The 23,027-nt window shown below is 38.3% G+C and overlaps 1 protein-coding gene across 6 annotated transcripts in view; it reads right to left on the reverse strand.

The window, feature by feature from the left end:
* Positions 1 to 484: 484 nt before the first annotated feature.
* The window catches only part of CLEC16A (C-type lectin domain containing 16A), a 73,736-nt gene continuing 51,193 nt past the window's right edge, over positions 485 to 23,027 (reverse strand). For 2 of the 6 annotated variants that reach the window (XM_061376071.1, XM_061376075.1), the window contains 4 exons: positions 21,813 to 21,980; positions 16,798 to 16,944; positions 5,656 to 5,775; positions 485 to 1,180 (listed from right to left, as the gene is read on the reverse strand). In XM_061376071.1, coding sequence (XP_061232055.1) covers positions 843 to 1,180; positions 5,656 to 5,775; positions 16,798 to 16,944; positions 21,813 to 21,980 — 773 coding nt within the window. In that variant the 3' untranslated portion in view covers positions 485 to 842. Of the gene's footprint in view, positions 1,181 to 2,225; positions 2,265 to 5,655; positions 5,780 to 16,797; positions 16,945 to 21,812; positions 21,981 to 23,027 lie in introns of those variants that run through there. The other 4 variants (XM_061376074.1, XM_061376073.1, XM_061376072.1 and 1 more) reach the window with 4 other exon arrangements.

Below are 23,027 nucleotides of genomic sequence, written 5' to 3' on the forward strand. Positions count from 1 at the left end.
AGCAAAGAAACAAGTTATAGCAATCTCGTAAGATATTTCACATTTCTCTGTAGTTGATTAACCAAAGACTGAAATAGCCTCAAAACTCCCTTATGTTAATTTGTATAAGCATTTGTCATTAAATTTTAGGCTTTTACCTTAAAAAAAAAATAATCATTTGATATATATCTTGCTTTGGATCAAACCTGGAAATAAATATTATACATGGAAAACACAAATACTAAAGACTGGAGTCCTAACAAAGACAATACTGAAAGTGGCCAATCCTGCTGGCATCGTGCAGGCCTCCACAAAATGAATGAGATCAGGATTTTGAGATACAACAAAACAACCCAAGCTAAAAAACACACCTCTCAAATGGAAATGTTATGTCTGTACTACAATATATATTTTTTTTCTGGTCAGTGGTATATCTCCAGTTTCAGAGAAGTAATGATACAATATCCCAAAGCCAAAATATCTTCATTATTATCCAAAATTATCCAAAAATGTCTTCATTTTGCCATAATACTGTAGACCTTTTAGAATTAACTTAGTTCCTGCAGCTGGAACTCTACACTAGAAAGAAAGTAGGTGCTCTGAAATACATGTTCTTGTATAACACAAATTAGTAGGAAATAACTAGTCCAGATTTAAAAGCTGAGCTTTTTTCTTCTCCTGTTTAAATATGCTGAATATCTGACGTTTACTCTAAAAGCTGCCCATATTCTCTTTCATGATGGGTCTCTTCTGGTGGACCAGACTGCCCCTGAGGCTTCATGAAGTATGTGCACTCCCAAAGGAAAAACAACAAAGAATTTGGTTGCATTTGCTCACTGCTTATCACAGTCTGCAGGTTGGCTTTAGTCAGATTCTTCCTCCACCTCTTTTACCTTGCATACTTCAGCTTCAGATTGCAAAGAGGACTGAGGAATGCAGCTGAATTTTCGAATGCTGTGTGGATCAACTGGTGGCACCAGTGTGAGTGACTCTACACTAAGTGCATCCGTATTGTCATCTGTTATTAACGATATTGTGGGCTGCTGTGCAGGAATCAGGCTAGGAGAAAGGTTTGCTGTTTCTGTGTCACTATTCTTTACAGCATTCTTGCTAGACTTTGAGAGAGCTGAAAGAGTTTCATCAGTCAACATCGTCTGACTAGAAATGGTCATCTGAGGCTGCTCTGGAGCTGAAGCATCATCTAATAAAACACCAAGAAAAGAAAAAAAAAGAAAATCAGCATTGAACTTACTATGTACATTAAGGACAACAGTATGCTATTCTTTACAAATATTTCTGAATAACTGGGTGGGAAATGCAGTTCTGTCAAGCACTGTGCTTAGCATTAACTTTTTAGTAATCAGAAATGAAACAAAATATTATGAGGGCACAACATAAAATGACAGCAGGAATGCGTTCGAATTAGGAACCAGAAAATTTTACACATTTAATATTAGAATATGCAGCAATATCAGAAATATTCCTAGAGAGAGGAAATTGAGGGTAAGAATAAAAAAGCCTCTCCAGTATTTAGTACAGACTAAAATGAATAGATACCCCATATGAAGAACCAGGAAGTTCTTTAGAAATTAAAAAGCCAAACCCCAGTATAACTAGTTTTCCCAAGAAGTGGCTTGTCTCTGACAAAAAAAAAAAAAAAATCAGAATCTGGAAAAAAACACATTTAAGTGGCACCTTAACCATAGAAAGCAGAACTACAGAAAAACGGGAAGGAGAATTATGTGCTTACTGTAACTGAAAGATGCTGCAAAACAGGCCTGTTATTATACAGGCTTGTGTTATATGACTGGGCATACAGCCCAGATGAAATGGAGAATAAGCATTTCTTACCACAGAAAACTGGGACACTACTGCACCTTCCCACACAATGACACCCGCCCTCCCCAACTTCAAAAAAACATTAACAACTATTTGTACTGCCCTTTTCCCCCTTAAAATCCTAGCTAACTCTCAAGTTCAGATGGATAGTAAATGGAGGGGATAAGGCAACACAGGCTTATCTGTATGCCCAGAAAAGTCAGGGATTTTTTGGTTGTTTTTTTTTTTTTTTCAGACTAGAGTAATAGATGCCATTAAAGTTACAGGTATCCAGCTTCAAGACAGATCATTTTTAAAACTCTTGTAAGAAACAGCATGTGTTCAAGTGTACAGGCATCTGCAGAAAAGTCTACAAGGCAATGTAGTGAATACAGAAGAATTAGGTTCTATTTTTAATACTGAGTGACCTTAAAAATATTTCCATTTCAATTTGATTGCAAATAATCCTGTAAAAGAAAAGAAAGCATGAACATAAGGCAAAAACAAAATCAAACAAACAAACGAAGAACAAAGCTGAAAATGGAATGGATATCAGCAAGGTTTCAGTGGGCAACAGTAAGATTATTGGGGTTTTAACCTTTCTGGTAAGATAACCCCAAACAATGGTGTATTCTCACCTAAGAAAACCACTCAGTTTTACTTGCTGAATCAGTCCAGAATTTATAGATTGTAAAAAAGTCTCCTTTTAAATAAAGGAGACATCACTGGTTATTTATGAAAAACAAGGACAGATTCAAAGTGACTCTGCAGATTCTTCTTTTTAGCTGTCGAGAAGCTTTAGTGAGAATGTAGAGATAACAGAGGAGGTGATGCAAGACTTGCACAGAAAAGTAACTGCTAAAACATGAAGTCTCATTTTTCTGAATTCCAAGATGAATACTAACATTTAAGTATGCACAGAACAGTGTGCCTCTTTGCAGCGATTTTCATTTCTGAAATTATAAAATCTTAAAAGAATATAAAATGTTCTTTTCCAAATTTTTTTAAAATCTTCATTCTAGTATGAATATGCACCAAAATTCAGGATTCAGAAACTTGAGACATTCTGGTAAATTAGCAATCAAATGCATTCTGCTCAGGAATGTTATTTACAGTAAAATAGCAGTCATGCTATTTCAATTCTGACACTGCAGTTCATTTCCTAATTCCTGTCCCCCCCCCCCCAATATTGATACATTTTCTCAATACTTTCATTTACTGAAGTTGACAGATGTACATACTCTTTTGTTAGGCTGTACTGTTTCCAAATCCTTTCACACAGGATATAAATTAATGCTAAAGTGACTCCTTTCTTATTGCCACAAAGAAAAACGGCATTTGAAAAAAGTCCCCATTAAAAAAAAAAAAAAAAAAAAAAAGTATCTGGAGTCAACAAGTCCAAATTTTCTATCTAAAGGCTGAAATAACATTCAGAAAAAAGATAAAAATATAAAAAAATCTAAACATACTCTTGTTCAGGATTTTAGCTGCAGCATTTATACAGAATACAAAATTGGAACTCTTCTATGTTTCCCTCCTGCTTTTACTTACTATCGATAGAAATTAAGTGTCGCTCTTCTACTTTCACTACTCCTTTAGTCACTGTCCAAGCTTAATTTCTCTTTCTCTGTTACTGTATTTAAGGGTAGCAGTGACAGATTTCTGTAACCCAACATGGCATTACTGTCAAAATAACAAAGTATTTGCAAGCTGCCCCTAGCTCCTGCAGGGGCAGAAAGCAAGTACCACTACACAAAGGGGCAGGGGAAGGAGAGAGGATTTCTAACGTTGTCTAGAATAGGTCAACAGCTTTCACTACTATTTTGCAATATACTGTCCCTTCTGGATTAATGCTTAACTAAAAAAACCATTCTTCAGTCACAGCTATAAACTACGGCTGTGAGAATGGTACTTTAACCTTTGCAACCAAAGCCCTTACTTGAGGCTTATACTTAGCTTAAAACTGCACCTATATGCTTCTGCCAGGTCACGATCATCTCCCATATCTTCTGGATACAAGGATGGGGAAAAACAACCCTAGTCTACAGACAAAAGAAACTAAACAGAAAATAGAATACAGAGATCCCACATGTTGGGATGAAAATCTCCAATCTAAAGTAAGACCACTCTCTTGATGTAAAAGTTTTCACATGTAACATCTCCCACTTAATTGAATACATGGCTTCAGGAAAGTAATTAATAATGAGAAAATCTTTGAGGCTCAAAATTTCAAAGCCTTTTGAAGTCATACTCAATTTTGAGAAGGATCCAAGTAGATAAATTTACACTTTGTAAGATCTGAATTCTTAGTCTTTGAAACTGGAACAAACAATTGGCAAAAAGATGTACCATAGCTGAAACAAAAATTCAAGAAGGGATTATTAAAAGAATGTCTATCAAAACCAGACAGGTATTAAGTTCTTGATTCAAAAGAGTTTCAAGGCATCCTGATATATACTTGCTCTCTAAACATGTATCATATGTTATGGGTAATTCTGGAATTTCTGCCTATATTGCACATAAAAACACTAACTGGCTTTCAAAAAAACCCAAACTCCTAACACTGGGTTCCAGCTTGACTTTTGGACAGAAAGAGCAAAAATAATTGTAATTTTTACCTGAATAAAATCTCCACTTACTAAAATATGCTCTACTTTTTAAATACCAAAAACTATAATGAGAACAGCACTTCTATTCACCTCTCTCCAACCCCCATCTGTTTAAGCAAAAGTGTTCTGGAAAAAATAAAAAGCCAGATCTCCAACAAAACTAGGGAAAGTGAAATCAGTTTCTTAAAACAGTTGTGATATGAACATTTAGTTCTAACAAACACCACCCCCCCCCCATCCCCAAATTTAAATACCAAACAAGGTTTGAAAACAGGTTGTCATTTAGCAAGTTTTTGGCTATTATTCTCTCTCTCTGGTTGCAGTGGCTTCAGCAACCTTATATGGGTTTCAGCACTTTTGTAATGCTATCAATATTACCATTACAGCAAAAAAAATCCAACCAAAAATCACTCAACTTCCATTATATTAACTTATATTAAGGATGATCATTAGTGAAAGAAGACAGAAAAGAACAGGAAAAGGAAAGAATGGATATAATCTACAGAGACATGTCCTAAGCTGTACAGCAACATACTGTGAAAGGATAACAAAAATATAAAAAACTGGCCATTAGATGAAAAGAGGCAAAGTAAATCTAATAGAGCTGAAAAAGGATGTTTATATAATATTAACAGAAGAAATATCTTCATGCCATGATAGAAAAGAAAATTAAACTAGACACAAGTTAAAACAGGTTCTATAAATAAGAAGGTAGCATCAAGTGTATTTCTGTGGTCACTGCATCTGCTTCCCCTCCGCACTTCCTCAGGCAATTAAACAGTCCATAAACCCATCTGCCCGAGTTTGATGATCACAGAAATATTAAGCTTGTGCCATCATAGTCCAAGGACAGTCTTATGCTGAATGCTTGTCCATTTTATCCAAGCTATAGATTTGTTGCTAGCCGAATACCTGCATCACTGTCCATTCAGGAGCTTGTGACTTACTATATTCCACTACAGCCATGGCTGCCCCTGTGCAAATGAAGACATAGCTGCTTTGAAGCTGGAGGCTTGAGAGCAGAATTTCCATCTTTGTCAAGAGAACCAAGAAACATGGGAGAAACTGCAGATACTGCTTTCAGAACCAGCTAATTACTGTTTTACAACCCCCCCCCCCCCAAACCAGTAGAGACTGATTTATGATGCTTTCTTCACTTTCCCACCTCACCATCATTGGTGTCAGCATGGAAACCAAACACGTTCTATCAACTGTCAATGGCCTTTTGAAAGCTTACAGAGGAACCTGCCTGAATTGATATTGCGCGAGTTTCTGTTGCAACTGCTGCTTGAAGACCTAAACCCAGTGTCCACCGTGACTGTCAGCCTCCGACAGACTAAACACCCGCCGACGTCCTTTCCTGCCAGACCTTACTAGAGGAAAACACAGCGATATATCATATGAAGGCTTTAACAATGAAACAAGGAAGTGAAACTGGAATGAAGACAAAGGATAAATGTTAGAGTAGCAACAAGAATAAGTGACAAGGACACATCCATAACTGCTGGTATCTTGAATACAATTTGACACCACACCAAGAGTCTTGGTTTGGGAAATATTTCTGAAGCTGGAATTATTAATTCTTTAGGAATAAGTGAGTTTAACTGATTTTTTTTTCTTACCTATCTGGAAATGTTCATAAAAGGATGTTTGGGCTATGTCTCGCAACACCAACAGTATTTACATTGAGGAAGGACTGGCAGGCACTTATTTGCATTACAATTTACTCACATGCTTTAGAAACCTTTAGAGCAGCTGTTTATCACCAATTCTGGTGACACAGAATTATTCTGATATCCACTGGCCACAGATTATAAAAGGTGCACTACCATGCATGTGGCAATACTTCAGACCATTCAGCCCTAATACTCTATGATACAAAACTGAAGTATTAGATTTGGTTTATTTTAGTGTTTTTAAAGATAGCAGCAGTTCAGATGATGATGCTTGGTGCATATAAAGTTTCTAGAAAAGGAACTTTCTAGAAACAAAAGTATTTCCTCACCTAGTTAGAAAATCACTAGCATCGTAGAACAGAGGAGATCAAACCACATTTACATTACTGATTATAAAGGGAAGAGACAGGGATGGTTTCAGTAATACGGCAAGCACTGCTCTTACAGGCTCTCCATGCTTGATTAATCCTCCTCTCCTTGAAATATAAAAATTTTAATATACTGACTGGAATTGAATATACTCTCTGCAACAAGAGACAAGACAGCTCTCTGTACTTATTTTAGACCTTGTACCATCAATATCTGCCAGTAGTGTGAAATACAGTGTAAGTAGCGTAGAAGATCAATGCCTTCCAAAGTCCTCAATATCCGCTGCTCCCATGTAAACATTTTCTTAAGTATTGAAGCCAATTGCATTTTAAAGCTTAAGACAACTTCAAAAGTGATAAAATACAGCGCAGATGACATTACACATACATAATTCTGGAAGACTGCTCACTTACAGTAAGAGAGCTTCTTTGTCTTAATCCTTGGCATATATATAAATAAGCACTTTAAAGAAGAGCATGGCTCCAGCAAGTGTAGCCAAGAAGAGCCTGTATTCCGAACTCAGAAGCTTGATGATTAAAATCTGCCTAGCAAGAGAACATCTTTACCTTATGCATCAAAACACTTCAAATGGATGTGTTAAATTAAAAAACCAAATATGTAAATACAAAGAAAAAAACCCCAACCTGACAGCAGCATTTGCAGAATCTGATACCACCTTTTCTGTCTTGCTAGGGCTTCTGCTATCTCTATGGGATGACTTCTGCTTTCTCAGTATTAAGGAATGGAGATCTTGTAAAGGGCTCAATTTAATTCCCAAATACTGCAAATAGGGGAGGTGCTAGGCTTTAAAATATCTGTGCAAGGAAGTATTGAAACAATTAGCAGTTAAGATAGCTGATAAACTCAGGAATCATAACAGCTTATTTTACTCATGACAATGCTGTTAATGCCACAACTGTTCTCTTACAATGACTGAAACATGCACAGCAGTCATGTAATTTTATGTAAACTCAGTTAAACTCCCTCCTCACATTAAAATACTGTGTGACTGATGCAGGCAGGAGTGATAGCAAGCAAAGGATTTCTACAAAACACAAAATTAATTTCTTTTCTATGAAACATTTTTGAAAGCTTTTTTGCTGTTGAACTATTAATATATACTCTATCTTATAACAGTTTTCTCTCAACTAACCATTATGCAGTTTTTCTGTATTTTGCTCTCATTTACCAGCTTTAAATAAAAGTCAGTGTTTATGTTCCAAATCGTACTTCCTGAAACAACTTTGTGAAGATTAGAAGTACCATCTCAGATGTATCGAGCTCCAAACTTTTTAAATCTGTCAGCAGACAGTAGCTTAAGACACCATAAACACAAGTGTACAGGAGAAACAGCTGTTGTGGTTTAGGATGTTGCTCTGAAGGAAGGTAGCTGAGGGAGTTTCCTGGAAGTGCACATACACCTCTCCCCTTCACCTTGTCTGGCGTTCTTGACTGAAGTTTCTGAGTACTCTAGCAGGTTCTTCATGGTCAACAACCTTAGCAGTTGTCAGGACAAACATGGGAGCAGGGAAGGAAGGAGGGACAGAGAGCACATATGTGTGCTCACATGAGTGTGTTTAAAATGGAATGGGAAATAAGAAGGAAGATTCAAATGTGACAGATGGTGACAACATTCAAGTGCTACCTTGGGCCATAAAGCACATCTAGGTAACTGCTGTTAACTAGCTACCTGTTAGTTTCTCTTTGAAGGAGCCACTTCACATCATGTAAGCCTCCTCTTTGCTTCACAGCAAAGTAAGCCAGTTTATTTTCAATTGTCCTCAGCAGGTTAAGGGAAAACCACATTGTTTTCCATTCAAGTGGGTGAATATCAAACAACTGTTTCCCCAAATCAGTGAGTGGTCAGTAAAACCTGATACAACACAGACAGTGGTCAAGACACTATCTTTTCTTTCAGCAGTATACTTCCATCCATGCAAAAGCCTATGGATCAGCTATCTGGACATACCAAACAGATAATCTCTTTCTTGGTTATGCTCCTGGCAACAGTTCCCAGTATAGATCACAATTACATATAAACACTGTAAATATTACAAACTTGCAGTGAAGCGGTTAAATCAGTTCATGCAGAAGCACTGTTCCCAGGAACTGACAAAAGAATTAATCTGACACTGAAGATCAGCAAAAAGTGTCAACAAAGATCCCTGGGCTGGAGAAAATCCTCCCTCCACTCCACAAAGACCCAGCTCCGGGGATCTCAACACCCTCTCTAGTCCATACTAAGGACCTTGAGACACTGTTAACCATTCAGCTGTAACTACTTAAAACACTACTTGTCCATCACTGGCTGCAGTTACATTAGTAGTTCGGTACTAACCAACAGTAACTTTGAAGAATTATGTACACTTACTGCTTTAGTCTGATTTTAGGAACAGTTTCTGTGCATTCACAAGGAAACCAAACTGTAAGATACGCTGCAACTGTGCACTTCAAATCTGAGTAGCAACAGACATCTGACCTAATAACTGGTCCTTCAGACAATCACATACAATGGCAATGATGCCTGGTCCTAAAGGGTAGAGTAAATACGGTCCACAACAAAATTTGTAAACTACAGGCAGATCAGATACATGCACCTCAGTACCAACTGTCCATCATCCAGTTGCACTGAGTTACCTGCTCATGCACATACAGTCACTGTCTTCCTCTTTGTTACTGCTCTCCAAGTAGTTAGCAGTACAAAATCAGAGCTGAGCTCAGAAGTCATCTCTGCAGCAACCTAATGTAAGCTGCTGACCTGGGACTTAAGTAGCTGATGCACATTTTCACATTCATTTCCATGGCATTTGGTCATAGTGGTAGGGGACAGAATTGTATTTTCACAACTACATTTGCTACATCTGTACCTAGATCCTGTGCAAAACACCAAAACTCAAGTAAAGACTGTTTTCCTGCCTGTCATGGCATTTTGAATATACTTTATGATTAAGCCACAGATCGTACTAAATGTGGACAGTTCATACAACCTAACTGGTAATGTGCAGACTGAAACAAGGCATTTAAAAAACCCAACCTTCCCCTCTTTTCTGGTTAGTGGTTTGTTTTGGTTTTTTGTTTTGTTTTGTGTGTGTGTGTGTGTGTGTGTCTTGTTTGTTTCTTTTGCAGATTGTTTAGGTTTTTGGGGGGCTAGGGAGAGAATTTACTTGTTTGGGTTTTTTCTGGAAAACAGTAAGTAGCCTCCTGCCACCAAGCTTTTTCAATTCCAGGAAACAAACAGAATTTTATGTTATACAGATGCCAATATATTGTGTAAGTGGATTTTAACTATAGTCTCTGGTTATAAGGCACTAACTTTTTATGCTAGATAAGCAATTATGTGCTCTGGAGGTACTCATTTTGAAACATGGAGTATGGCCTTGCTGGATATTTCTTTGAACTAATATGTTGCTTCTGACAGCAAAAATAATTTACATTTTTAATTTTCATTTCCTTTACCCCAGTTTTCTGTCATCACTGCTGCCAAGAACTTGCAGTTGCATTTCACTTCCTCATCATAGAGGATGCAAATAGAAGGCCATCATAAATTAGACTTTTTACACAGCAAAGGAGAAAGATGCCGTCAAACAAATGATTTCTTGTGGTGCAAACCTATACTGAGACTTTTGACAAAAGGTACCACTTCTCTGGGTAAACATCACATTATCTAGGCCATCAAGAGACTGGGTAACAGCAGTCACTTACTAACAGAGAAAATAAAATTAGGTCCTTCCAAATTTTTCAATAGAGTGCACATAGAAAAATATTCCAAATTGTGTTCTTGAATTACGCATGTTGCAGGAATATTTTGACTATATGTCTCTTACAGCAATAGATTTGTTTTAATCTAGATTCTGAGTGCTAGAATGCTTTGCATATCATTCATACACTTCCTAGGTAACCTTTCTTACCCTTTCCAGCAACAGTTTTTGCAGGGACGGTCACTTTGGACATAAAATGCACATTGATCTCCTGATGCTGTTTAATGAAATCTACAATATACTAAATGCCCAACAAAGATTGCACAATTTCCTGTAGAACTGCAATAAAGCTTACATCTACGTGAGCTTTCCAATAAAGCCAAAATGTCTTAGAAGGTGTGGAGACTGTTCTCATGGGAAAATGCATAATTGGTACATAAACTGAATAATCCTGAAAGAGGCCCGTGAGAGGCCCGAGGAAGCTTAGGCAAGCAAGATGAGAAGAAGCTGTAATTCACTCAGTTAATGAGAACTGTGGACTGTTGGCAAGCTTTCGAGGTCAAGTTCTCACACCTGTGCTTAACCAATTGTGTGTTAGTCGCTAAGGGTCTTCAAGACATGTATCCAATCATAATATGCCATATCACTGTAAGTGCCTGTAAGAAATTGTATATAAGGAGTTAAAGCTTCGTAATAAATTGGCACTCGCTGATCACATTGATCGTTCCTGCGTTGTCCGTGACTCCTGCATCAACAAATGGTGCCTGAACAGGGACCCTCAGATCGGTAACTTGTGGCATGCAAGTTTGAAGGTCCGATCAAAGAAGAGGGGGCAGAGAGCCGGCCAAAAATCGGCGCTGCCCCGGTGCTGTGAAGTCAGACGTCTGCAAACTGTGGGATCTCGCCCTGATCAGGTGAGCGGCTGGGGAGAAGGAGCACTTGCTATCCAAAGATGAACAGGCAGTGATGGAGCTCCTCCACATAATTCTCTCTAAGAGAGGACTGCAACATGATAGTGCTGCCTCACAGAGGCTGTTAAAGTGGGCCTCACAGCGCAAGCTACCTTTGAGGTTTCTGAATGGGAACATATAGACCTGGCGTTGTGGGATGAGATTAGTAAAGGGACAAAGGAAGCCCTGAAGTATTCGTTATGGAGACTGATAATTGAGACTTCAAAGGAAATGAAATCGGAACAGGCAGCAGTGGCATCTGTTTTCTGGCTGCTGCTCCTTCACAAAGTCAGTCAGAGGTAGAGAAGAGTGCTACCTCTATGGTATTTGCCCCCCCCCCCCCCCAGTTGTGCCTGGCACGGCATCGCAGAAGCCTCCTCGGCATAAGGGGGAAGATAAAGTGAAAAGGTGCTTGTGCCCGAAAGTACAGGCAGAGAGTGCAAACACAGTCACCTCCAACCCAGAGGAAGGAGACCCCAATTCGGAATTGGAACCAGACCCAGAGTCTCCAGCAGAACCAGACTTGTACCCTCCCCTTCCTGACTCCGACTCAGACGGTTCAGACAGTTCGGTTCGTCGGCAGATGCGAACCAGCCTCAGCGACGGTCAACTGCGACAGCTGCTGAAGAAATTAAGAGTATTGGAGACAAAAGAAACCTCCGAACCCTCTGCCCCACCCTCTACAATCCAGTAGTAAAGAAAGGGGAGTGGGAGGGGGGTGTTGGGCACAGGGTAGGGGATTATGGTAATAACCCTGCTAAACATTTGCGTGGGATGATCAAAGATGCAATTGTTATGGGGGAATTTTCAGCTATGGGTCCCTCGGCATACCCGGTGTTTAGCACTCCACAGGGGGAAAGGAGTGGGAGGCATTGAACTTAAAGGCAGTAAAGGAGGCGCGTCAACCGGTAACATCCTATGGGTTAAAATCATCGTATACTCGGGCAATTACTGCACATATGTTTTCTGCATATATCTTAGCACCATATGATATCCGTATGATAGCTCAACTGTTGCTTACTCCCCACCTTCAGATATGTTTTAAAGGGGGCACAGCAGAGGAAAAGGCTGGATACAGGGCTACTGCCTTCGCTGCTGCTGTTAAACCCCTTCTACAATCAGGTTAGGGCAATCGTGGGGGTAATAAAGGTATGAGATGTTATAATTGTGGACAGACAGGACATTTTAAAAAGAAACAGTGTACTGCAAAGAAAATTAGTTCAGCAGCCCGCCCCCCCCATGGTGGGGTTACTAGTTTTGCAGATAAATGTATTAGATGTCACAAATTTGGACACAAGACAACTGAATGTCGTTGCTTTACAACCTAGCTAGCCTTGCCCTTCATGATACCTCAGGGTTGGGATTTAATAGTAATTGATTTAAAAGACTGTTTTTTCGCAATTCCTCTACTCCCAAGCAATTGTGAAAAATTTGCTTTCTCTGTCCTAGCAGTTAACAAAGGAGAGCCTGCTAAGAGATATGAATGGGTTGTTTTACTTCAAGGTATGAAAAATTCTCCTGTTCTTTGTCAACTGTATGTTGCCTGTGCATTGCAACCGATCCGACAAAAAGTGCAAAAATGTGTAATCTATCACTATATGGCTGATATCCTAATTGCAGGCAAAGATTTAAACAAGGACCATCTGCTCTACCTGCTACAATCAGAATTAGCGAAAGCAGGACTGGTAATTGCACCAGACAGAGAGCAGCATAAAGCCCTTGGAAATATCTGGGGTGGATTATTTCGGGAACTGAAATTAGGTCTCAAAAAGCTAAAATTACCACACAGATAAAAACCTTGTCTGACGTACAGAAATTGATGGGTGATATTCAATAGATCTGCCCTTTGTGTGGAATCACAAATGATGATCTGACTGATCTCATGCCCCTTTAAAAGGGTGAGTCAAAAAAAAAAAAAAATTCTATTAAAAGTTCAGAATGAGGCCTTAAATCATATGATGACAAAAATCACTACCTCTTATGCTGCTCAATGGAATCCAGATTTACAGGTTTTTCTGTTTATTGTCAACAGTGAGTATTATCCATTTAGTCTACTAGCACAGTGGGATCTTCAAAAGACTGATTCTTTATGCATTTCAGAATGGATTTTCCTACGTAAAACTGTAACTACTCGGTTAGAAGTATTTGCTCTTTTGATTATACGAGGTCGTTCATGCTTCAGGAAATTATGGGCTGTGATCCATCACAAATTTTTTTTTTGCCACTTACCAGGGTACGGTTAGACTGGGCACAACAATCTAGCTCTGCTTTTCAGTTTGTTCTGACAGGTTTTGTTGGTGCTCTTAATATACATTTTCCACCTCATAATATGCTTACAATGCTAAAGAATAATCAGTTTGAAGATGTTACCTTTTACCCTAGTAAACCTGTTGTAGGATTAACTGTTAAGCAAGCAAAATCAATCACACAGCCGGATATGTTTGGCAAACAGACGATGGTTGGAAAGAGCAGAAGATATCTGGTCATTTTTCCAATTTGCTACAAACACTAGAACTAAGTGCTGCTATTGCAGTATTTCAACGATGGCCTGACACCCCTCTTAGTATTGTCTGTGATTCTTTATATGTTGTAAGCATTGTTCAACGTATGGAAAAGGCAATTTTACAAGAAGTCACTAATCACAGGTTGTGGATCTTGTTAAAAACCTTATTACATCTTGTGAATACTTGTAAATGTACATATTTTATTGTGCATATTCGCAGTCATTCAAGCCTTCCAGGAAGCTTTAGTGAAGGCAATAACAAAGTGGATAAATTAGTTGCCCCAGCATGGGCAGGACCCTCTGTAGATATCTTTCAACAAGCTCGAGCATCCCATGCCTTCTTCCATCAATCAGCAAAGATGTTAGTTCGACAGTTTGGACTGTCCCTAACAGATGCCCAAGGCATTGTGCAATCTTGTCCCGATTGTCAAGGCCAAGCAGTAGGTATAGGCCTTGGAGTCAACCCTTGAGGCCTCCAGCCTCTCCAGCTTTGGCAAATGGATGTGATTCATGTACCCTTTTCCAGGAAACTGAAATATGTCCATGTTACTATTGACACTTTTTCTCAGTTTGTCTGGGCCACTCCCCTGGCTGGTGAGACTGTGAGCCATGTAATCATACATCTACGTGGTTGTTTTGCAGCTATGGCAGTACCTTTACAGCTAAAAACAGACAATGCATCTAGCTACACTTTCTAGATTTTTGAATACTTGGGGTATTTCTCATATCACTGGTATTCCTCATTCTCCTATAGGACAAGCTATTATCAAATGAACACATCAAACTTTGAAACAGTTGTTAGAAAAACAAAAAACGGGGGAAGGACTTACACCAATAGCAAGGATACAGAAAGCTGTATATGTTATGAATTTTTTGCGATTGACAGGAGATTTTAATGACCCCCCTGCTATAATACATGGTCAGGCATTAGGTTCAGGTTATATGACTAAAAATCTGGGTATTCTGGTCCAGTACAAGGATTTGGAAACTGGCATTTGGAGTCTGCAAAGTTTGTCAAGCCTTGCCATGAGCTAGATAGACGAATGGAGGAACCTGATGCCTCAGCTACAGGAGCTGAACATGAATACCCCAAGCAGAATGAGGTAGAGGAAGAGAAAAACCAATGATTGCTAAACATCATTTGGGGGCAACTGAAAAGTAAAAGCCTGAATATGTGTGTTTGTAAAATAGCTATTATTAGAGGCTTTGATTTTGTGTATAAAACCACCTGTATTTACTAGCCAGTTGCTAATAAGAAACCACGCCTTGTATTATATGGATTTGTCACTTGTAAAAGAGATGTCAGAGTATGCAAAGTTGTAGTAGCTGCTAGAAAATGCTAAGGCAAAAGATAGAAATATTCTAATACAATGGTAGAGTTATAAAGCAGGTAATGGAACAAATTAAGAGGGTGGGAGAATTCCACTGGTAAGAAATTTCTTTGGCTAGTCCCTTGTTGGCATCGGCATCTTCAACATGCTGCTGCACCCTGTAATAGTTACTCTGCTAATGTAAATCTGTGTGTGTGCCTTGCCATAACAACAACTTGTTATTGGATGAAGCAAGTGAAACTGCATTGACAACACGGTGCAAGGACTGAGGCTGACCAAATGCCTGCTACCACAATCAAGGGCAAGACTGAGTTGGCCTCTGGGTTTGCCACCAAGAACCTTTAGCTCCGCTGCTGGCTGCAACCCAGCAGGCGTGGAGCGGTGGGGACACATGCCATGCCAGACCTTGATGTGAAGGATGGCCTCCCCTGTTACCAGAGAACCACACAGCAGAAAAAAAAGGGGCAGGCCCAGCAGCCTGTAGTTAGCATATGTTGAAAATATGATCTAGCCCAAGTCCCCTGCTCAAGTAGGGTCATCCAAAACATATATAAAACAAAAAGGGGGAGATGTGGAGACAGTTCTCATGGGAGAACGCATAATTGGTACACAAACTGAATAATCCTGAAAGAGGCCCGTGAGAGGCCCGAGGAAGCTTAAGCAAGATAAGAAGAAGCTGTAATTCACTCAGTTAATGAGAACTGTGGACTGTTGGCAAGCTTTCAAGGTCAAGTTCTCACACCTGTGCTTAACCAAGTGTGTGTTAGTCGCTAAGGGTCTTCAAGACATGTATCCAATCATAATATGCCAAATCACTGTAAGTGCCTGTAAGAAATGGTATATAAGGAGTTAAAGCTTTGTAATAAATTGGCATTCGCTGATCACATTGATCATTCCTGTGTTGTCCGTGACTCCCGCGTTGACAAGAAGGGGGAACCAGAACAACAATTCCAAGGAGTGATTAACATTGAAAGTGACTGTTAAACAAGGGGTCTGTTTTAAAAGCTCTTGAGAATCAAGCTACCTCTATTGCCTTACAACTAAACTGAGGTAGAGCAGGTCTGTTCCAGCATGAAAGCACTTTGGTATGTATCCTTCAGGAGTTACTTGTTTAGTCTCCAGCTTCAGGCTTTACCTCACATGTAATTTTCACTCAGAACAAACACTGTTACAAATTCTCTATAAATGCTACACAAAAAAAGGAGGAATGAAGGCATTCTAAAGCAACAAGAAGCCCCAGTATAAACATACTCACTAAATATACTGACCACACAAACACATTAATGAAAGTTACACTGTCAATATACTTATATGGCAGCTGCTTCTGCACCAGTGAAACAGCCTCCTCAAATGCGGTGGCTTCAGCCAGAAGAGTGTTATTGCAAAAGCTTTACAACATTAACATCTCAAGTATTTCATGTTTGAGCCACTGTTACAAATCAACATGAGTGTCAGATAAACATAGAAGCAAATGCCACCCAGTTCAGAAAGATGCTTCATGTGGAGTTCATTCAACCTAGCCACTGTGGTGAAAGTCTAACAGTATACATTACAAATTCATGCAAAGCAATACTTCAGTTTAAAAACAAACAACAACCTTTTAAGTTGTATGTGCTAGGAGACAAGTCAGACAAGCAGGACATTATTTCACTGGTACTTAAAATCACTGCTGAAAGATGCAAAGTATTTATTAGAGTTCCAGAAGGCTCCACAATTTACTTCAACTGGTTTAGTTGAATGATCACATGATCTGAAACCATAAAGCCCAGTAGTTTTTAATCTAGTAATACACTAACTTTACAGTATCCTACAGATTTATCCTATATTCCTTAATGTGTCTAAGCTGAAAATCATGATTTAATACCTGATGGGCTCTGTGCAGCAGAAGGGGTGGACGTTGAACTTGCAGCCACTGAATCACAGCGCCCCGTACTCCCACTGCCACTGGAAGGTGATGGTGATGAGAGTGGTGATGGATTGTGCTGATTTATACACTGGGCTACAGCAAAACCTGCAAAACAGGACAATGAAGTTTATGAGTTAATAATTAGCTTGACAGAGCTAACCCACATGAACAAATTGAGAAAGGGGAAGTGCAAATATTGCATCAGAGTGGTGCTAAATTGACTTCTTGTTGGCAGATCCCTGAATTATTGAAAGTAGCCACAATATGCACTGTGAAATACCTAACAATGTACTACTCGTTGCCTTCAACTGCATAGTAAGCACTGAAGAGGAAAGCATCTAACAATCAGGTATGAAAGCAAATGCACCATTGCACATTTCTTTATTCTTTTATATGGGGAATCTCCCATGGCACTGGATTCATTCAGAGAATATCCTATATGGGGAATTTGCTGGTGCCATGAAGCAGGCAGACAGTCAAAACAATTTAAATGGACTCATTGCAAGAAGAATATGAAAGCTTTAACACACAGACATGACACGTCAGGAAAATGCTGTTAGCAGCAACACACACTGACAGGTTGTGCTGCACAGAAAAATAAACCCAGAGTAGATGAAGAAAGGAAGAAACAAAAGCTAACAAACATCAGCCTTGTTAACAATCTGGCCTAATCTGTAGTCCCACTTCTTACCTTCTACTTCCCATCCTTATACACGAGAATTAGACTCAAAACCACTTACAGAAACACAATGCCATGTGAATAGCTGCAGTACTTGCATCAGTTTTAGATGGGCGAATGCCACTTTTATCAAGCTTTTCTCTTATTTGAAGTTACAATTCATTATGTCCAAGATGAACATCACTTGAAAGAATTAAATAACCACCACTGCAGGAGACATCTATTTTATTTCAAAATAAAAGAGTTTGTGAAGCAGCTAATTACTTCATAAGTGTTAATAAACCTATGTATTTTATTTCAGAAACCCAACTGATTGATCTTCTACAACCATTCAGATAAGTTAAACTGAGGTCACACACAGTGACGCCTGATAGTCTGCAAAAAGTTAACCACAAACTAAACTACTTCAAATGTGAAAGACTTCTATAGCACTCAGGGCCACTGATACATATAGTTTTTAATACAGCAAACATGCATTAGGCTTCTCATACATCATATTTTGAAAAACCAGTTAGGATGGGAAACAAGGAATAATCAATGGACTTGTGACCACAGAAGTGAGGCAAAGACATCTCTTAAAGTGAATGAAAGTTGATTTTGGAACAGTTACTAAAGCCACTGCTATAGGAGTTTTTACATCAATCTATTTTGTTTCCCTTATAGTGCTGGAAAAAGCTGTACCCATCCAAAGCATTCTATAACCACAAATGGTTTGCACTTCCAACAGAGGATAAACCTTCCAACCTCACCAAAATGGTAGCAGAAATAAACAAGGGTTAATCTGTCTATCCTGTGAAAAGCTGCTTGGATTCAGGAGGATTGCCTGCCTAAAGACTTTGCAGAAATGTGCTTATAGACTCATGTCCTCACATTGAAATATCTGCTTCCAAATAATCGTAAACAGTAGCCCTGCTTATTTAACTCAGTTTCAATGTTACCTTTCATTTCTTGCACACAAGCAAGTAATATTAAAAGTAGTAATATTACATAAATCAAATCAGTTGTAGCTTGTATAGTCTTAGTGTTGTCAAACTACCTCAAACAGGCACTTCTGCTTGAATACCTCTTCACAGAAGTAATTAGTTCTACATCATTCAGACCATGACAGGAAGATTACTGTATAGCTTATAAAATTCTGATGACTAGACAATACAAATACATATAAAAAGGCAGCAGAGTTAGGTCTTTAAAAGCAGCTGCCATAACTAAATATCTAACTAAATATAAAAATGGTTCAAAGAATGTTAATTAAAAAAAACAACAACAAAATGAGGTGACAAACTGACTTAGCAGTTGTCTTCCATTATTCTTGCACAGAACAAATGATTAAAAAATATGTATACTTATGGGCTGTAAAATCAACTGTATCCTAGAATTATGGAGAATGGGATACTTGAACTATTTCACACTGGAAGTAACATAGTAGTACTTAACTAAACTATTCCAATCTGACCTTCCTCCAGTAGCTGTGCTTGATGATGAACATTAAAGGGTTGGCAAGTCCCACAGTGCAGTTCCAAAGTAACTTGTATGACATTCAAATGTGCTGAGCAATCTAACCTCATAAAATCAGTAACAAGAGTAGATGCTCATCAGCTGAGAATGTCAAGCTCCTCATCAGTACTTTGATCAAAACCATCTGTTTTCTTACTGTTGATGATGGCCGCAATAAATTACAAAAGCCTGACTATTTCAAGAATACATACACAGTATTAGTTAAAAACCCCACAAATTAAGATCTATGATTTTATACCAGCCTGTAGTGAACCGCTAAAGAAAGGCACACCATTTTTTAAGTGTGCAATATGCTTTCAGAATGAAAAATATTTGACAACACTAAAATAAACTTTCTTCACATGAATTCGAACAATCTCAACCACTGTTTAAACAATTCTTGGGCTTTGATTAAAGTCTTCCTATTCCCAAGAAGTGATGAAAAAGTTACACATAATTCTTGCCTACATTTTCTTTTTCATTTAAAGGGTTACATAGCTATAGAAGACGACTTTTTCCTTTGGATTTTAAAATTAGGATGGCTGTACTGTGCTTGCAGACTGACACTAACAAGAAGTAGCTTTCCAACCTTTCCCCCCAAAATTTTACCATCATCATCATCTAGTAAGGTATTAAAAATGAAGAAAAAACTAAGATCTATGGATTCATTTTGCTTTCAAAAATAAATTTTCTCAGTAGGGAAGTGATCTCACTTTTCTAAATATTTAGATGAAAATTTTGCAGGAAATCAACAAGATTACCCTTTAGACACACCAACGCTGTGTGTGTGTGTGTATATATATATATATGTACATATATAGGTATGTATGTATCTGTAACAGCTTTGATCTGAACCTACTATTTGAGTTTGCTTGGAGAGGAAGTGATGATTTCTTTCAATATAAGACCTATGTTCACAGGACTTCTACCAAACCCGCTTGTTTCTTTGAAAATGGTGTAATTCTTTATAAAGAGAGCTTCAAGAGCACTATATACATAGCTAACAAGATGATGAGCAGTCGAGTCAGCAAAACTATTTCTAAAATGCTCTAACATTCTGCCAAAGTCCATTAACCTAAACCAGACCCTGAACTATATTCATGGTAATGACTTCAAGGTGATAAAATTGATCAAGATAAGGATTTTTCCTTCTGTTCTCCTCTGAGCAGAACTGCCCAGTTTCTCAAGCCAGTCATATGGGATGGTTACAACATCTCACTGCATTTGCTTAACCCATACTTTCTGTAAGGAGTATTAGCATGTTCTGAATTGGGATGTTCTGAAGTGTGGTCCATTATATTCTTGCCACCTTCACCCAACTTGCACAAAATCTGGTTTTAAGCTATAACAACTTCCACTCTCTTCTTTCCAGGTATCAAGAAGCACTTTCAAATCAGATTTTAACTCTGGACCATGAAACAACAAAGCAAAGTGAAACAGATTGACTACAATAAGATAACTACATGATCTCCAGTGATATATGTAGAGCTTTATGTATGCACTACAACAGAGACTGAGGCAGACCAAGCTGAAATAAAAGTTCTTGAAAACTCTACATTCAATGAGAAGACGGATTAGCAAACTGATTCAACAGTTGTACTAAAATTCTCCATAGAGTGAAACTTGCAGGAGGGGTGAAAACGTTTATATCGCTGTCAATTTCTTAAAACCTACCCTGGATGTACAGCTGACATGGTCCTACTAAGGAAAGTGATTCATCTTCTAAAAATATTGCCAAAACAATGGCTCTCCCTTAAATCGGCAAAACCCACCATCATTGAAGGAAAGCATAACTTGTTGCTTACAAGTACAATCAAATTAACAGACTATGTGACATCTGCAGAACTCTCAAGCATCACTTAAAGCTGTAGCATTAAGAAATGAATACACAAAGGTAGTAACTACAACTTGTTCAAAATTTTTTTTAAAACGAGCAAAATCACTCTCAAAGTGAAAACCACTCCAAGTCTGATTAAAGGATAAACACAAGGAGATTCCTGTGAAAGTCACTTGGAACTAGGAAACCTCATACATTCATTAGTGAAGAAAAGGGGAGAAGGAAGAGGCCTTTGATACTCATTTTGTAACCAGATGTAAAATAGTGTACAATCCAGTTTTATTATATTATTGGCTGTCCTAAAATGCATTTCAAAACCGCAGCATTTGAAATACTTGCTGTTCTGTGCCCTGCTTCTTGTACTTAGTATCAAATAAAACTTCAAAGTACTTTTTCCTCCTGAACTGCATGTGCATACAGTGGAAATTTCCATTTCCTGGAATTCAAAGTGCTATGTGGTTGGTTGCACAAATTACCTTTAATCCCAATTCCAAACTGATGCTCTGTGTTAATGTTCAAGCTAAGTAGCTGTGGCCCTTTTCTGCTTTGCTACCTCTAAGGTAAATGAAGCAGCACACAGTACCCCAGCTAGTTTTCAAACCGGCAAGAAAATGATCATAACCAAATTAAATGAGGAACTATGCACAACTGACATACATTGCATAAATACCGAGCATGTAGAACAATTTAAACTAACTCAATTTGTAAAGGAAGGCAATGCGTTAAGACACTTCCAGTGTACTTGGACAAACTGCCACAGTTATTGCTCACAACATATCTGGAATTCACACGCAGGTATTACTTGTTTCTCTAAGAGTAACTTTTTCCATAAGTCTTATCCTGGAGTTGTGTGTTCAGAAACCTATCACAGTAAGCTTTTCATTACTCATACAAGTTACAGTTCAGCTGTTGCAGATTCAAACCACAAAGCAGAAACTGCTTGTTAAGGAATGCTAATCTTACCTGGAACTTTGTCAACAGATGCAAAAACAGAGCGTTGCACTGTAGGATCACTGCTACCACGCCGTGACTGATCATAAAATCTAAATGGCAGGTGTTGGGCTGTAGCTGAAGAGCTGTGTCCAAAACCCGTAATTTCAGTTGAAGGCTGAACAGGAAGATCCAGCAGAACTATGTTTAATCACAATTGATAATTTCTGTTACTCAAAAATACATAAAAGGAAGAGTAAGTGAAAACAAAATTGAACGTTTTCTCAGAATCTTGAGAATGAACCCTATTGTTTGACATAACTTGCCTGCATTTACCTCTTAATTATGGTTACAATTGCATCAGAAGAAGAGACACAGCATTTATGGCAACCTTTCCTACCACTGCTGTCTACACATTCACGCTAAGGAAGCTTCAGAATACAGTGGAGGAGGAAAAAAGGATTAAAGTAAGCTCCTTGCATAAAGTAGGCCAGTGGAATTATTTAAAAGAAAAAAAATAAATCTTCTGGTTTTCACTGTACAAATAGTCATTCATTAGTTACAAATGAACACTGCAGAAACCCATGCAAAAAGACAATCTGCTGTCAACTAGCAAAAAAAACCCCAAAACTTTTCCATCACCACTCAACCTGAAATTTTAGTATCAAAATAGACCTGTATTAACTGTAAACTTGCTTTACACTTTTTTTACATGAAGCAACCCATATATGTATGACATATCTATTTTGTAAACTCAAAGCATAAAACACTTTTATATTTAGCTTCCTACATCAACCATAAAACACTAAAATGATCTTAAACCATCTATACTCAGAGAAATTCTCTGTCCAACTCAGTAATTTTAATACCAGCTATGACTGTGTTTTTCACAGCTCTGATCAGTTCATTAATGCTACTGGACAACCCAAGCAACTTAGACAGCTGGTGTCCCTTTTCATTTGCCCAGCTATTTTCCCTCCAGTATTTGAGAGTTCCCTCTTCTAAACTCTTCAATACATTCAGTTTACTGGTAAGCTTCAGTTTATTCTTCAGTCGCTTAATATTAAGACTAATATTTTAATCACGCATTGCTATTTAGTCAGCTTAACTCTTTCCTTCATCTCTTTGCATGCATTTCCTTCACTCACAGAAACATAGCTGCTGACTCAACATTTAGGATTGCCCATTCAAGCATTAAACATTACGATAACACCACTGGGACACCGTCCATCTTGGGACTCAGACAAG

This window comes from Neopsephotus bourkii, unplaced genomic scaffold (genome assembly GCF_033783945.1).
Source record: "Neopsephotus bourkii isolate Nb327-2 ecotype Australia unplaced genomic scaffold, CSIRO-AGI_Nbou_v1 NB_1706, whole genome shotgun sequence".
NCBI lineage: Eukaryota > Metazoa > Chordata > Aves > Psittaciformes > Psittacidae > Neopsephotus > Neopsephotus bourkii.